We start from the raw sequence: 18,245 nt of genomic DNA, 5'->3' as shown, positions 1-18,245 counted from the left end.
GTTTAAAAAGAAGAAGGTGGCAGCACTGACAGTTAAAAATGCCAGTAATATTGAGAACGCTGTTGAGGAACAAGAGGTGGGCAAGGACTCTGTTAGACAGCGCCGCAGAGGTCACGATATGTCGCCAGAGTCTGAAGAATCATCTGGATGCGACAGCAACAAGCGATTACATCGCGGTTGAAACAAAGGATGGCTGCGTTCTTCCCCCGATAGGGTTTATGACTTAAAAATTCAGATAGAGGGAGAAGTGGAGCACACTATTAGTGTGATATTTTGGGATGAACTTACTAGTGCTATCCTATTGGCTGAAAGAGACTGGCCACCTGAACACGTCAGCAAGCTCCCGCATGGGGAAGATGTCATTTTGCCTTCTTTCTCCAATCTTGTTCCGGAAGCAGCAAAAGGAACCTATGCTGCTGAATGGGCTCTAGCGCAGGCACCTGCATTATACCGCAATCATGTAGGTTGGGACAAGGAGTCTCCTTGTCATATTATTCCTGTTAGGTCTACACCCCAACCGCAGCCACAATACCCTGTTAAACATGAAGCGAAAGCTCCGGTAAAGGAGATCCTATCACAACTTGAGTACCAGGGAGTAATAGAGCCCTGTACATCTGCAATGAATAATCCGGTATTCCCCGTTGCAAAGCCAGATCATTCATATAGAATAATAGTTGATTTTAGACACTTAAATAGTCATACACGCACGTATGCTATACAAAATTCACACAGCACTGATAAACAATAAAGTGCGTAAAAAAATATAAAACAACATTAGACATCTCTAATGGGTTCTTCTGCCAGAATTTAGCTAATGAAAGTCGGGACCTAAGTGCATTTTCATTTGGCTCTCAGAACGCTTTTGCCGTTTACCCCAAGGCTATACAAATAGCCCAGGCCTGTTTTCAGCCCATGTAACATCAATATTACATGATATTGATTCTGAGGCATTGTCCTATATGGATGACTTATATCTCACAGACGACGTACTCGACATTCATCTTGCGAGGGTCGATCGGATCGTTTTAGGGTTTGCAGACCTCGGTTATAAATTTAATTTTAAGAAAAGTAAGATAGCTTTTCTTAGTGTATTATTCCTAGGATATGAGCTATCAAACGAAGGGAAGAGCCTGGCCCCGCGCTTTCTAGAGAAATGTGCTCAACTACAGCCTCCGAACACACTTAAGAAACTGCAGTCATTACTGGGTTTCTTCAATTTTGGCAGAACATACATTCCAGATTATGCTGAACGCATCAAGCCACTGTATGACCTAGTTCAACCCAAATTTTCTAGCAGACAATGGACAATTGAACACACGCACATCCTTAGGGACATGCAACAGGACATGCTAGAAGCTAAACACTTACACACACGTGACAATAAAAAGAATTTGGTCATCAGAATAATTGCTGGTGCCATAGGATTTACTTATGTCACCTTTAATGAAGATGGCACGATACCGATAGCATATAAATCACATTTATACTCAAATGCTGAACGTTTTGCACCTACAGAAAAGATTCTGACGGCAGTTCAGATGGCCGTCATAAGGAGAGGCCACTTGCTCATGGGAAACGTATTATTGTTGTCTCCCCGGTGCCGGCCTTAGAGGCTGTCACTAAAGCGAGCGTTCCTAACGCTAAGGCATTACATCCACGTTGGATTCAATGGGCAACGTCTTTGACCGCCACTGATGTCGCTTATATATTAGATCAGAGACTTCAAACACAAGAATTTCTCCAGTATGAACAGGAGTACCCCGCTCCTCTAAATATCTTGCCACTAGACAGCTACCATACTATCATATACACTGACGGTCCAGCACAGCCAGCTGTAGGTACTAAACATCAATACTCGGCAGCTTGCGCAGCCGTGAGCGGAGTGATGGAAGATGGACTTTTCCACCCTCACAATACCTACAAGCAGACCTTAGGGGACTGCACGGCACAGTTGGCTGAGCTTAAAGCTCTTATTCTAGCGCTCGAACATACTGAGACAAGAAGCCAGACTTTGATTGTCTGTGACTCATATTACTGCGTCCAGTCATACAATGAATATATCAATCATTGGAAACTGAACGGGTTTAGAGATTCCAAAGGGAACACCATTAAACACAAAACATTGTGGGGAAGGGTAGCTGATCTTAAGGATAAGCTACCGTGTGTCCATGTAGTCCATACATTAGGACACCAACGTGTAGGAGTACACGTTGCCGGTAATACATTGGCTGATGAAGCGACCAAAGCATCATTAGCTACGGCTTCTGTGGCTGCAGTGACCCGTTCTCCGACGAGATTGGATAATGAAATATTGATTGCCGTTAAAGCTTCGGCTGCATGCAAGCCCCTTCCGAAAGGATACCCTACAAACTATACTTACCATATCAGTGCACAGAATGTTGCTTATACAACGATTCCTGGGGTTGGAGATCAAGTGATCCCCAATGAAGACCAGAGATTAGATCTGATTACAGCAGCGCATGAGGGTGTCGCTTCTGCACATGCTGGTATGCAGGCCACGATAAAAATTCTACAGCAACGATACTGGTGGCCTGGTCTATGCAGAACAAAAAAAACAGTATGTCCTTTGCTGTGACATTTGCCAGCAGATCAAGGGCTCTAATATCAAACGCCCATTGCAGACATCCCTCTTAGTGTCCGCAAGCCACTTCAGTGTGTGTACCTAGACCATTGTGGTCCCTTACAGCCTGATGGTGCATAAAAATACATTTTAGTGGCTGTGGATTCCTGTTCTAGATTCCTGTGGGTATGGCCTTAGCGGTCGGCTGACGCCCAGACTGTTATAAAAGATTTGCTGATCTTTATCGGTACATATGCGGTTGCAGCATTCCATTCGGACCAGGGCCCTGCATTTGCCTCTAAGGCATTCAGAGACACCATGGGGACAATGGGTGTTGAACTCCCTTACTCCTCACCCTACCATCCCGAGGGAAATTCAGTCGTGCAGAGGCGGAATCATGATCTAAAGCAGTCCTTAACAGCTCGAGTATTAGGTTCAGGCCGCAGTTGGTTACACCACCTATATGGGGTCCAGAGAGCACTGAATAATCTGCCAAGACGGTCCTTGGGGGGACGTTCTCCATATGAGGTTCTCTTTGGGATACCTATGTATGTCCCAGATCTTGATGCCCCTGGTATGGTGGCAGCAGAAACACCATTTGACATAAAAGAACGTCTTACTGTTTTACAGGAGCTTCAACAATTTTGTGATGATAAATCATCTGCAAGTGCTGCCACCTTAGGAATAAGGGATTTGGCGAAAACTTCAACTGGCTGGATTCCTAAAGTTGGGGATCGCTGTGAAGAAGGAGTTCGGTCCATCATACAGAGCACCAGTACCGATCTTGGGAGTAAAAGGCACCAGGACTGTCATCTTACCACCACTGTCTGGTTCTAAAACAAACAGATTCATCTCCATTGATGACATCAAATTACACCATGTGGCCGATCCTTCACAGTAGACCAGGAGGTCCCTTGGGTGGTTCCCGATCCCCTCTCACTACCCAAACAGGACATCCATCTACATAGTAGGATGAACATCGCTACTACAGACTATGCAAGAATGTCGACTGCTGTTCCGGACACTTCCTCGACCATGGGGAGGGCGGAAAATGAACTCTTGTTGGTTCCAGTCACATCTTCAGTGACCACCCCGCTTCAAGATTTAGCTGTATTTTACACAAACACTTTAACGACTGATGACGTTGTCTACCAAGAGCCTCCTCGTGCGGTGGATCAGAATACACCGGCTCCTGTGTTTGCAGAGACTACCTCTGGCTATTTCATTGACATTGATGATTTTTCTTCGGACTCATCCTCTACAGTGATTGACGATATTTCAAAAAGTAGTAAGCTGTATCGCTGGCTTAAAAAGAACTATTTGATATACCCATGGAACTACTTGTGGTTCTGTTTGACATTTATTGCATTATTTTTATGGATTGGTTTTGTGATTGTTTTCTTTTTGCTCATAAATGGTCACTATATTCCTGATCGCTCCTCAGTGGAGCCTGTTGATGAAGTTTTAACACCACATCATTCTTCACATAAGGTCTGAAGGGATTTGTCCCCTGTAAATATTACGGCAATACCGATTACTGATGGGATTGTGTGGGACAAAGTTCCACTCGATATGTACGTGCCTACAGAAATTATTCAGATACCATACGTGTTCAAAATTTCAATGACTGATGTAATTACACCTGATGTTGTCTCTGATGATTGGGATGTCCAAACAGTTTATTCCATGCTAAATGAAATGATGGACTATTCAGCTTTTGAAAGTGATGATGTATATGATTATACTACGAATTATGGGGAAATGTTCTGCTATAACAACAATTGGGGACAGCACTACCTACACCGTGCCACTAGATACAGGCCAGTATTGAACTACACACAGTGGGAACACTGTTCTACACCACTGGTGGGGAGTCCCAAGTATTATAGCGATAAATGTACATACTTTTCTGGGCATGATTCAAGAAAAGCAGAGTCTTATTTTAAAATACCTCCGGCACAAATTAGGAAAATGTTGCTAACAGATACAAAACTGATTTATTCAGATCCCTTTGTTTCCTGGATCTTGATTGAGGGTTACGAATACTGGAAGGGCACTATTGACTTGAAAAGTGTATGGGGGACGCAAGATTGGCAAGTACAGGGTAGGGAGGCTTTGTTTCGAGCATGCCTGATTCCTGTGCAAATTATTTTCTTAAATGACACTATTGAACAGACATCCTGTCTGGGGTTAGCGAAAATTAAAGATCTGAACACGCCCAGTATCCCTACTCCGGCAAGGTTTAAAGATTGGCAACACTTCCTTAATATCACAGAGGAAAGGCTAGATGCAATGGTTAAGGCTGGTACCTATAATTCTTCACTTTCCAGTCCCGGCGGGTGGTTGGTATGGCCCACAGACACTAATGAGTGTCAAAGACGTTTTTTGAACTCTTCAAGGGGTTTTTCAATTAACAGGCCAGACCCTCGCTTTATATTGGGTCAACATAAAGGTATAGTTACAACATACAGTGTTGGTAAGCTGTGCCAGCAATGGGTGCAAACGAACACGTTAGCCGCAGTTAAACACCTGAACACTCTTTCTGAAAATATCGACTTGCTGGATTTTCTGCAGGGTCCTAGAAAACAGCACTCGAAAAGGTTTTTATATGCTATCTACAATGAAATTTGGAAACTTTCCCAATTTGAGGCTGCTGCACGTTTAAGGCAACTTGATAAGGAAAATTTGGAAAAAACATTAGCTGTTGTCGACAACAGCATGAATACACTGTCCAAAAGGATTTATTCACTATCAAATATAGTGTTGTCTGCTATTGATATCACTCAGACAGACTTGTCCCGGTTATATCATGGGCAAACACAGCTACGTTTCATCATGCAGCTAGGTTGGACATTACAGACACTGAAAAGTGGCCACATTCCATGGAAGTATATTAATGGGAGTGAATTCTTCAATGCTTTTAATTTTTCCAAGGAACAAGAGACAATGGCTAAAAGGGAGGCTAGTTTCACCCTGTTTCAAGTAGAGAAATTAGATAAGTTGCCCTTCACTGTAGCAGAGAGTCCTTCAACTATCTGGCTCTTACATGGCATTATTAATTTACCAATTTCGACCTTTCGTTTCTCGAGCCGCCTGAAACATCTTGCAGTGGGGCGATATGAGCAACTAGGAGATAGCTTTATTAAGGAAGAGGGGGAGTTGCCCTTTGACTTTAGATGTCTGAACGGCGAAAAGGAGGTCTTCCTTAGCGGAAGAGAATGTGAGACTGCTGTTCGTCATTCTATGATATGCAAACAGGTGTCTCTTCACGGTCTTTACAATGCGGGGCTCGCAAATTTGGCCTGTTTTCTGAAGGGTACTCCCGTCCCCTTGATTCGTCTGGTGTTTCATGTACTTTCCAATGGAAGTTATGTTGTACTGAATGATAAAAGTTGTTGCGGCATGCGACCCGGAATTGCCTACGCAATCTCGGTCTCGAAGGTTGTTATGTGTTGTGGACAAGTTTTGTTTCCCCCCACACGAGAGATTAAAGTATCTGACATGTGGCCCCACATAGATACTATTAATGTGAACTATGACAAGCTGAGTAGGCTAAAGGCACTATTGTTTCAAAAACAGGTTGCCTTGACATCCGCAAAGGAGACATATGCTCTCCAGATTGCGTGATCATCAGCAAAGATACAATCCCTTTTAAATACCTGTTTCCCCAAACACTTTGGAGAACTGGTATCCAGAATATTCAATGCTTCAAGCACCACTGGGATTGTTCATTTCTTTAAGGCTGTCGGTCTGGTTTCGTGTCCATCTTCCAGACTGTCTTCGGAGTCATCCCATCAGCCATCCATTCTCTCTTTTCAAGTGTGTTTGGTGGCTTTCCGATTATTTTGACTTTAATTGTCGGACTACTACTGCTATTTCTTCTGATTCGCAGTGGTTGTTTCTTTCTAGCAACGCAGAGCAATGGAGCCGCTCCTACCAACTTCACTGTGTCGTGAGCGCATGGTTCGGATCTTCGGTACACCTTTGCTGGTGGAACTGGAGCATGACTGGACATTGTCATTCCGGTCCCTTCTCTGGTGCGTACAACCAGTCTTCCGCTGCATATGGTGTCTCTTTGAACATCTGCCTATGGTCTGTCTTGCTGTTGCACCGACATCTCCTGCGGACCACGAACTGCTGATGTCCCCGATGAGGGTTCATACACGGTCATGCCCCTTGAGACTGAGGTTGCTCCGTGAGGCCACCTATGAGCCTTCCGTTTTGAGATCTACCATGGATGAGGACACTGCAACGGATAACGACACACCAGGAAATACGGCTCACTTCTGCTCTGTGGATCAGTTTGTCCGCCCAGTACTCGACTTAACATCGGACGATGTTTCCTAATATTTGAGGTCCTTGGTTGGTGACTTCGATGACACTCTTCAAGATCATGCGTATAGCAAATAATTTGATGAATTGACTTACCATTCCCGATTCCAAATTATACATTTAAATTGACATTTGCTTTTGCACGAAGGGCTTGTCGTAGTCGACATTAACATCTCTGTATTTTAACCGATTGTTTTTTTTTTTTTTTTTTGTTGCTTTTAGCTCGGACGCAAGTTTTAGCATTTGGATTGCTGTGCCTTCGTCATACCTGTTACGGCAATTGGGAGGGTGTAGTGAATCCTAGTTTAATTTATTGGGATAACAGGAGTTAGCTTAGCCTTTGGCTTGCAGACTCGTGCCCCCGTCACCTAGTGACTTTTAACCTACTTAGCTTGCTCTGTCTTAGACCATTTAATTATTTATTTCTTCTAAGATGGCCGCCTTGTTTATAGTTAGGCCACTTGTTATGGGTAACATTAGCAGTGTCACCGTGCCAAGGCGTCAAGATCAAGCACCACAGACAAACAAACAGTAGGTGTTCACACTTAGGGATTTTCCCTCTCTAAACTTTAGAGGGATTGTTTATATTAATTGCCGTCCCAAGCATGTCTTATCTATTGTTTAGGAACACACCTATGTCAGGGGACCTTGTAGATCTGTATAAATACATCACACTTTAGACAGATAATCAGAGGGATTCCGACCAGAGGGCATCGACACCGTTGCTGCAGTCGTCTTGACGCTGACCCAGTCTTTGTGTCCCTGCGGAGTCTGAGATAGAGACCTCATTCCAAGGTAACGAGGGTTGGGGGCTCCTCTCATGGACATGGCATTGGCTGATTAGGTTTAACAAACCCAGCTCTCCTTTAGGTAGGAGGTTAGGCCTTTTCACATTAGGGTATTAGGACAGATTACATCTCATATATCTTTTCTATGTATTGCAAGATGATGGGGGGCTGCCATAAATCACCTTTTTCTATTGTGTTTCTGGTGAGGTGCTGCTAGTGAGCCAGTAAGGTTGGGACAAGAGTTGCAACTTGTTGTAGGAAAGACGCAGTCGCCTACAAACAAAAGTACTGTCATCCTTAAACCAGCAGTCTTGCTCATTGCAAGAGTCCAAACTACGACAAGGTCTCTGTGTGTAACCAAAGCGCCACAGCATTAAATCCTGGTTGGTGCAGGGGAGAATAGTGACTTGTCTATGGTTAGTGCTACGGAGTCCCAGTCTGTGACAGAAAACACTGTGAAAATGTAGGTCATTATTTTAAACTTGCAATACACTGTACAGGGTGCTCCAAAATGCATAAAAAAGGTTTAAGATTTAAAAAGTACTTCCAAAATATAGTTTTTAGTAATACCCACACTGTACTGAATGCACATTTTATTATTAACTGTCCTTTAAAAGCACACACTTCACAGCTCAGCTGGTAACTTTCTTGCAATACACACAAAAAGAATAAATCTGAAATCTTCAAGTGCCTCCATCAATTAAAATCAATACCGGCTTCCAAGCATTGTTTACATCTTCAGATTCACGATTCACCAGTTGCATACAATTACATTTCCTTCAGGTAAACCCTGGCATAAAGGCTTGTACAGCTGTCTGCCCCTTCCTCGGTTTCACAGCACAGGACGGTTCTTTTATGCAAAAAACATAGTCCTAGTGGGAAGCTATGCCACCAGTGCACGTGTATTGCTCTTGTTGTGAAACACCCGAGGCACGTGGCTAAGTGCATTGTGTGGTCCCCCCCAAGCTATTTGTGCATACTGGCCTTGGGTGCCTGCCTCTGGTACAGCCAGCTGTGGTCCATGGCATCCAATCCGAGAAAGGATCTGCTACCTGCCACCCTGTGTGCATGAGTCCTACCCCCACTGTGGGGAGCCCCTACTTCCATGGAGTTGGCCCAGCTCCCCCTTTGGAATCTGACAACAACCTAGCCTGTCAGACTCACCAGTTGTTAACCATTTGGTGAGATCTTTAAACTTCAAGGCAGACTAGCTCAGCTGGCAACACCTGTCAGATCACAAATGGCGAATACACCCTGAGGTGGCACAAGGCATCTTCCAACAGTTGGGAGAACCCTGACAAGCTTTTTCCACCACCGTCAAGAGTATGCAAGGTGGAAACTTTTGCACACTGGAGTATCCATGAAGGCTTTCTCTGGGAGACTCATTCCGGCTAGAGTGGTGAACAGGTTTCCAGTGCGCAACTCCTCTTCTGTTTCTCCTGCCTGAGTTCTGAAGAAGATCAGGAACGAGCGGGCCCAAGTCATTCTTGAGGCTCTGGATTAGGCCTGGAACAGTACCTCCCAATGTGGAGGATTTATGGATTGGGCTGAGACCAAAATGTCCTGCAAGACCAAAAGAGTGAAAAGTCCTTCTCCTTGTACGTGCTGTCAAGGAGATAGTGCTTTATAAATATGTGTATCCATGACTATGTTGCGGCCTGACAAATACTGAGAAAAGGAACTCCCCCTTGCCAATGAAGTGGTTCAGCCGTGGCTCTGGTGGAATAAGCCATCAATCCTTCTGGAGACTTCTTCTTGGTCACATAATTCGAGCACACCAGTATATTAATTTCTAACAGTACTTTTTGGGCTGAGAAAATGTGATGGGCTATTAACTCAAAAAGTACGAATAATACGCATTATGCCCTGGCACTGTGATTTAAACAGGTTTTATTTCCAATGACTAAGGAAGGTCTCAAGTAAGGCACACCTCACCAAATAGGCAATTTGGGCCAGATGTACGAAAAGTTTCATTTTGCATTCCCTAAATAGTGAATCTTAAGAAAGAGCTTTTTATGAAATGCAAATTGGAATGTACAAAAATAGCAATTTCCTAATAGGGATTCCTATGGAGGAGGAATCACTATTAGGGAATTGCAAATTTGGAAATGCAAAACCAAGAGTGCCTATGGGCCTAAGGCCCCCTCTCCTTGATGCACCCACCAAAAAAGTGGTGCACATGTAAAGGGTGCAAATGCCCTAAGAAGAAGTGTGCGCTCTATGGCACTTTAAAAAAAGCATTCGGGTGTTTTTCAAATTGCACACGGTTACCATTGGATTGGCTTTGATGGTAATACCATTTCCAAAATGCCCATTTCGCATTTAGAAAATACTTTCTACAAGTGCTTGAGAAATCATACATAGGAAATCCTTTTTTGCGACTTTCTATTAGGAGAATCACAAAATGTGATTTTTACTGGGTAGGAATCGCATTTTTCGACCGTGTTTAGGCCTTTGCACATGTGGAAAGGCAGTACTGCATTCCTTAACATAACGAAATTGAGAGTAGGTCGGTTAAGAAACGCAGTTTCCTTTCGTAAGACTTGCCATTTTTGTCTCTTGTGGCACAGGTTAATATGGACCATATGCGTCCGGTTATTTGTAATGGACACACATGTTGTTCTATGCAAATAAGGAGAATTAATCCACCTGCATTGTCGAAGGCCCTCAAACATAGTGATATTTCATTAGACCCAATTCAGAACATTTAGAAAATTTAAAAAAAAATATATTACCCAGTGTATTTGGAAATTGGGTTGTAAAATATACTTGACACTATTACTTCCAAAAGCTGTTTTATAGTTGGGCAACCCCTTCCATCTTACAGTCCACCTACATCGTTCTGAAAGGAAGTGATCTTGATTCCACTACTATATGGATAGTACAACATTTCCAGGGCTACTGTTGGGGTACATACTGGCGCTGTAACTTTATACATCAATTTATTTACGTTTACACGTTATCTAACGGTAAATAAAGACAATGGTGGCATCATTTAAGATACTTATCTGATATTCACGTTTAAGATAAGGGCATGCACCGTGCAGTTTTAAGTGGCTGTTAAAAAGCTCGTCTGCATACACTGATCTGCATTGTTAAAACATTTTAGGTATTGCTTGGCATCAGCTGTGCCTAGACCTTGTGTAAACACCACAAAACTAGCTTTTAGAATCACTGCTGAAAGAGAGGTTTATGATGGGCTCACATGTCATTCTTCTTCTCCACAAGATTTTGATTAGGGAGAAAGTGCAAACATGGACTTACTGTGTTTCTCTTCACCTTACAGGTAAGGTTATGCTCAATACAGTAGGTTATGATGGCAAGGCTATGAACAAGTCACAGGCCTAAATGGCTCACTGGAAAACGTATGCTACTTGTCCCCCCGTCTGATATTTTTGCTATGAAACTTTGAGACAACGAAATAGCCCTGGCATTTTTTTCAAAAGCTTAAGTTAAAGTCAATATGCCTTTAAGTGTGGATTGGTAATACGCTGTGGTAAAGCCAGTAAACCAGTATTTTGTTACGAAAAATCTCACAGAATATCACAAAAGGCAAAGGTGTTGGGGAAGACAAGCCCATCTGATAAAGTGTATGTAAAGTATCTAGCTGTGTGTATATTAAGTATTGGCCTGACAACTTTAGCTTTCTGCCAGGATCATAATTAAAATGTAATTTATATAATAAAAAGTAGACACGTAAATACATTCTTCAACCACTGATCTGTTCGAGAGCCAATCCAATTCTATTTCCACCTGACAGCATACAACATGGGGCAATGGGTTAGCTCACGTCAGTCACTGGCCCATGTGCACATTTGACTGGAAATTACTGCATTTCATTGGCAGTTCTGGTGATACATTCTGTTATGGTACCATTTTCTAATTTATAGATCCATTTTAATTTCTTTCCTTTATATTTATTTTTTATGTTGCCTATCAGCTCCTTAAAAAGTGCTACTGGGCCACTTGCTTGTCATTTATTTCAACTAGGGTGCACCACATTCCATTGTGACCACTGCTTCTAACTCAACAAAGTGGACAACTTGGAACAGTACAGTCCACTGAGTATTACTGCTGTACTGTAAAACAACAACAACAAAAATAGCTGACACTTTAATAAGCAACATACCAGACATCTTAGATTGGTACAAAAAAATGACATACTGTGCAAAATACGATTCGAATACGACGTCCCTGTGTGATGGTTATGGATGTCCAACCGGGTATGGTATTGTGGAGAGTGTACAGTTGGTTTTCAATTCTAACATGGCCGTCCCATTGTTTCGAAATGTAGCTGACATGTTGGAACTGAAGACTATGTTAGACTTTACACAATAACATTCTAGCTGTAGACACTAGCTGTTTAATTTTTTTTTTTTTTACTTTTACTGCAAGCAATTGCTCATCATGTTTAGGTGGTAGCATTGTTTCTCATTTCTACTGCTATTGTTTTCATTTATCTTGCCCATCGTTGTAGCGTTTGACTCTTATTGTCAACAGGTGGGAGGGTGAATGCAATAATGAGTCAGTGGATTGATGAAAGGATGCATGCGCGCAAGGATGAGTGACAATGTGTGCATGATGAGTTATTGAGTGCTTAAACTCACCAGTGAGTGAAATGACACTTTCAGTTACTAAGCCAGACTCACAGGCATTGCTAGTTATTTTTATTTACCTCATTATAAATCTGGAGTGCTTTCTGAAATGTATTTTGAAGATCTTCTACAATCATTTCACATCTTGCAATGGTGACTTGGCCTATAAAAATTGTCAAAAACATAATTACATTATCAATAAAGGAAAAATCAAAAACAACATATTGAGAAGCGTAAACTATAAAGAACTAGTCAGGTATATGCTAAAAGAATATTCTCATGTTCATTACAGTTGACAGTTTATCTCAATATGTAAAAGTTGGCAAACTTTCTTTTGCACATTAGAACACACCAACAGCTGTCAACACGCGTTTTCCCCGAATTGATGGTTACTGTGGAGAACATCAGGCTATTGTGAATGGGATTTGTGTAGACCAATCATAAGTGAAAAAGCATATCAAATATCAGTTTGCACAGTCTTTTTACAGGCAGAATAAAAATTATATTTGCAATGTTCGTGCCTCTGGATGTCCATTCCTTTTAGCAAGTTTTTTTTTTTTCAGATGCGTTCAGTATTATAGCATGGTGATAAACAAATCTGCAAATACTCAGATTTTGCTGGTACAAACCCTGCATTAAAACCTCTGCAATATCCACTTACCTTGCTATCTGTTTATTAATATTTTTCGCACTGTGCGGTCGAAATAGACAGCAAAACATAAGTGGCATATGTGACCATCCATGCATTGTTCTTCAATAATATTGACCACAAATGAGCTACTGGGAGTGGCAGAATTATTCACTAAGAGGCATAAAATAACCCAGAATGCCAAAACTAATCATATAATTGTCTACTACAAAATAGAAATGTCTTTCTGTAATAAAATCACGGCAATAATTTCCCTAGCCCCTGAGCAGCATGGAATAAAGCAACCTAGGTATTAATATGATCAATGTAGTCCCTGTCAAAGATAAATCCTGCCAAGTGTATATCACCAAGGACTTTAAGAGATAATAATCCTACTAGAGCTTTAGTAAATATTTTAATGTCAATATTTAACAGAATGGGAGACCAATATGAATAAAAAGAAGTCAGGGCATTCTTTTTTGGTCAATATTGCAACATTAATATTGTCCACAGTGAAGGAACATGTGGTCCGTCCCTAATGTGTACGTTGCCACACCCAAACAGATGGATGTGAGAATCACTACAAGTATTAAGTAGGTTTTAATGTGGAGGGCATCCTCCCCATGAAGCTTTGCAAGAGACGACAACTGTAATGACCACAACTATGTGATTGGGCCTGACCTGACCACCAAGTTCTTCCTTGTGAGTTGGTGTCAATTTAGATTACCAAAAACACTTGGGTATCCCGCAAACAACTGACCCTCCCATGAACGTTTTTCCTTGTACAAAATCATGACAGGGTTCTTAAGTACTTGAGTATTTTGCCCTAGTTGTGATGAACAAGTTTCTTACCTTTGGTAACGATTTATCTGGTAGAGACATATTTTAGTTGCAGATTCCTTACCTTAGAATTTCCACCAGGCTGCAGACTGGATCCAGTGATTTTTCTTCGAGCAGTAAGCACCCTTGCTCACCATCAGGTGGCGTCGGTCTCCTCCGTGTCTGTCGTTGTCACCGTGATGACATTGAGATTGTACACAGGCGCCACCTCAGCGACGTCAGTTTCTTTTCATGACTTTCCCATGCCAAAGTGCAGAGCCATAATGAACACTGAAAATGGTGTGCCACAGTTAAGGCCCTGAAAAGAGAATCCCTGTCCCTAGAAATCAGTTTGCAAGCCGGTAGGATAGGCGTGTCGGTAAGGAATTTGCAACTAGAATATTTCTCTACCAGATTAATAGTTACAGGAGGCAAGTAAATTGTTTATCTGCTAGAGACTTCTAGTTGCAGATTCCTTACCTTAGAATAGATACCCAAGCAATACCCATAAGTGGGGGTGGGCTGCGAACCAACATCATTATCAAGAGTATTGCAGGACGAACAACCAAAGTAGCCGTCTATGACTGTACAGGCAGTAATATCTTGTGAACACGTGCAGAAATGCCCACGTTGCTGCCTGGCAGATATCCAGAACAGGAACTCTGCGTACTAATGCTCTGGTAGTAGCAGTTGCTCTGGTGGAGTGAGCACTCTAGCCCTAAGGAAATTTCTTCTTTTCCAAAGTGAAGCACATTTTGATGCACCTCATTCCCTATCCTCGCACCCACATATCCAACAAAGAGTTGATCGTCCACCCAGAAATCATTGGTATGATTGGAGTAGAACGCCAATGCTCTTCTTCATGGGAAGGATGTGGGGGGGGGTGTAAAAAGTAGGCAAAGTGATGGATTGGCCTACATGAAAAGGCGTAACAACCTTGGGAAGGAAGGAGGCCCTCGTACGAAGCACCACTTTGTCAGGGTGAACAGGTAAAAATGGGGGTTTGGAAGAAAGAGCTAGAAGCTCGCTCACTCTGCGAGCTGTTTTGAGAGTAAGAAGTGGCAAGGGACAATTGTACAATGGCTCAAAAGGGGCACACATTAAGTAAGTGAGGACTAGATTGAGGTTCCACTGGGACAAAAGAAACGGAGTGGGAGGAAAGAAATGGGTGAGTCCCTTAAGGAAACTACCAACAATAGGAGACTTGAAAAGGGAATGTTGGTCTGGCAATCTAAGAAAGGCTGAGATAGCCAATAAGTAACCTTTAAAGGTGCCCAAAGCAGAGACCTGCCGGGCTTTCAAAGGATGAACCGGAGAACCTCAGAAAGAGGAGTAGAGAGGGGGTCAACAGACTTGTTGGTACACCAAACCACAAATTTATGCCAACAACAGGCATCTACCGTTTTGGTGGAGGGACGCCTGGCTACCAAGATAAAGTCACAGACTTCGGGCAGAAGGTCAATAGCTATCAAATGCCGCTGTTCAATCTCCATGCATAAAGGCGAAGATTGGACAGGTTCGGGTGGAGGACCGTCCCCTGTTGCTGCGACAGATCATCCCAGAGGGGCAGTCTGACTGGAGGATCTGTGGCATGCTCAGTAGCTCTGGATACCATACTCTTTGTGCCCAGTTTGGAGCCCGTAGTATTACTTGGGCCCAGTTGTTCTTGATCTTCTTCAGAACTATGGACAGAAGTAGTATAGGTGGGAAGTCGTAAAGAAGTCCTGAGATCCACTCGAGACAAAGCTCCGCCGAGCGAGTGCTGCCTTGGAAACTCCAACACGCAAAACAGCTGACATTGCGCTTTCTATGAGAAGGTGAACAAATCTAACCAAGGCTCTCCGCACTGCTGAAGCAGACCTTGAGCCACATCCAGACAGAGATGCCATTCATGATCGACTATGCATTGACCGATGAGTTCGTCTGCTCTGGCGTTCACAGAGCCCGCCACATGTTAAACCACCACAGAAATGTCCTGATGGGCCATCCACGTCCAGAGGAGCAGCACCTCTTAACAAAGGGTCTAGGACCCCACTCCACCCTGTTTGTTGCAGTATCACATGGCGGTAGTGGTGTCCGTGAATACCTGCACCACTTTCCCTTTAAGAGAGAGGGAAGGAATGCTTTCAATGCAAGCCTCATCACCCAGAGCTCTAGTAGACTGATGTGGAGTCCAGACTCTGCCGGAGACCTGACACCACTGATTTTGCCTCTCCCATGTGGCCACCCATCCCAGGAGTGACGCATCTGTCACTACTATAAGATCTGGTTGGGGAAGGGAGAGGGATCAGCCGTTGACCCAATCCTGATTCGAAAGCCACCACTGCCGGTCTTTCGCAGCCCCCTCCAAGGTCTGGACCATGTCAGAGAGATTCCCTTGATGGTGTGCCCACTGGAACTTCAAAGCCTGCATATGCCATCTGGCATTTGTCACCAGTAGGATGCAGGAGGCCATGAAGCCCAGCATCCTCAGAGTTATTCTCTCCGAAAGCCAGGATAGAGGCCGAAACATCTGAATCATAGCCTGAATATCCTGGACTCTCTTTTCGGGAGGAAAGCCCAAAACTGCACTATGTCCAGAACAGCTCCAATGAAAGGGAGCATCTGAGAGGGAGTCAGGTGTGACTTTGGCATGTTTATAGTGAACCCCAGCATGTGCAGAAGGTTCTCCATAGCCTGAAGGTGGGAGATGACTTTCTAGGCCGTGTCCACCTTCAACAGCCAGTCATCGAGGTAGGGGAAAACTGAAAACCCTAACCTGTGCAAATGAGCTGCAACCACCGCCATCATTTTTGTGAACCCCGAGGGGCGCTGGTAAGGTCAAAGGGGAACACAGAAAATTTAAAGTGCTCGTGACCTACCACAAATCACAAGTAGCGCCTGTGGGCAGGCAAGACAGGTATATGGAAGTAAGCGTCCTGCAAGTCCAATGTTACCGTCTAGTCTCCTGGGTCCAAGGCAGACAGGACCTGAGCCAAAGTGAGCATTTTGAACTTCTCCTTCTTGAGGAAGAAATCTAGGGCCCGAAGGCCTAGGTTAGGACGTAGGCCCATGTCCTTTTTAGGCATCAGAAAGTAGCAGTAATAATAACCACAACCTACTTCTGGTGGAGGGACACTCTCTAGGGCACCCTTGGCCAAGACAGCCGCAACTTCCTCGTGGAGAAGTGCTGGTAAGCAGCTGTCGGAGGGAGACATGGCCGGAAGGGAAGTCTCAAAGGGGAGGGAGTAGCCGCTTCGGATGATCTGAAAAACCCACCTGTCCGTCGTGATGGATTCCCTGTGGGGCAGGTGATGGTGAATCCTGCCTCTAACTGGTCTGAGATGGGGGACGGACGGACTAGGAAGGTGTGGAGGCTGCTGCAGGGGCGGGGATGGACTTGGCAGACCTCTGGCTCCCTGTCCCACAAGCCCGTGGGATTCCACATCCCCCGCCACGCAGGGGCTGAGTAGCATGGGTAGCTCGGTGGCTGGGATAGGGACACAACAGAGTCCCTTCCATGGCCACAAAAGGCGAACTGTTGTGGACGAGGGGCAGTCGAAAGGCTAAGGGACCGATCTGTAGTCCGGGACTCCTTGAACCTCTCAAGCGCAGAGTCAACCTTGTCTCCAAAGAGATAGGTGCCATTGAAGGGCATCTCCATAAGGGTTTGTTGGACATCCCCTGAAAAAAAAGATCTTCTCAACCAGGTGTGGCACCTCAATGCCACCGTCAATACGACCGATCTACCCAGAGAGTCGGTCGTGTTCAGCCGAATAGCGAACTTCGCCGCATCTCTCCTGTAGGAAGCTGGTCTGGTGAGCACCTATGGTGTTATCACCTTATACCAGGTCCAGGTTGTAGTCATATTTGTGTTTTCACCACTGACTTCGTGTCACACCACTTTGCACTTGGCTTAGCAGTCCACTGTCACATTAGTGGTCATCAGTTACAGACTCCATTTTATATTCAGCTTAGCCTTAGCGCCACGTTAAAGGTGCAAGTAGTTTTCGGTACAAAACGTGTTATGCAACATGTTTTCTATTCTGCATGTTCTTTTCTCACCGAAGGCCTAGGACATAACATGGAGGAGTCAGTTAGCAAGATAAGGATGTACTAGACTGATGTTTATGGCACAGCAGGGAATGGTTTAGTTTTGGGAAAGACACTGTGGGATTTTGGCCAAGTTCCGACATGTTTCTTTCAAAGCTTACCTAAAATAACCAGCATTTTTGAATACTTATTGCGCAGCGGGAGGGTTTTTTCCAGAAAGCTCCTTCCTCGTTTGTTTAAAGTATATAAGAGACCCAGGTCGACATTGGAAGATTCAGAGACCTTAATCAGGATTTAGACGTCAAATGACTGATATATTTCCCACGAAGGTGGAGATAGCTCTTTCTCGTTGCGGTTGAACCGGGGTCAACGACTTGCCGGCAGGAGAAAGATGAAGCACCAGACAGGCGCTACGGTGATGCATTTTTATTAATTATTTGCTTTGCATTGTTTATGAATATATACATACA

General features: G+C 43.8%; 1 protein-coding gene across 1 annotated transcript in view; it reads right to left on the bottom strand.

Annotated features, from left to right (window-relative positions):
- The window catches only part of WDR62 (WD repeat domain 62), a gene marked incomplete at its 5' end in the record, with an annotated part of 926,258 nt that overhangs the window by 68,481 nt on the left and 839,532 nt on the right, over positions 1-18,245 (bottom strand). Inside the window, one exon of the mRNA XM_069207611.1 lies at positions 12,377-12,459. Coding sequence (XP_069063712.1) covers positions 12,377-12,459 — 83 coding nt within the window. The remainder of the gene's footprint in view (positions 1-12,376; positions 12,460-18,245) is intronic.

The sequence above is a fragment of the Pleurodeles waltl genome, chromosome 9 (assembly GCF_031143425.1).
Source record: "Pleurodeles waltl isolate 20211129_DDA chromosome 9, aPleWal1.hap1.20221129, whole genome shotgun sequence".
Lineage (NCBI taxonomy): Eukaryota > Metazoa > Chordata > Amphibia > Caudata > Salamandridae > Pleurodeles > Pleurodeles waltl.
Note: the sequence above shows the minus strand (reverse complement) of the source record. Positions and strands in the feature narration are given on the sequence as shown.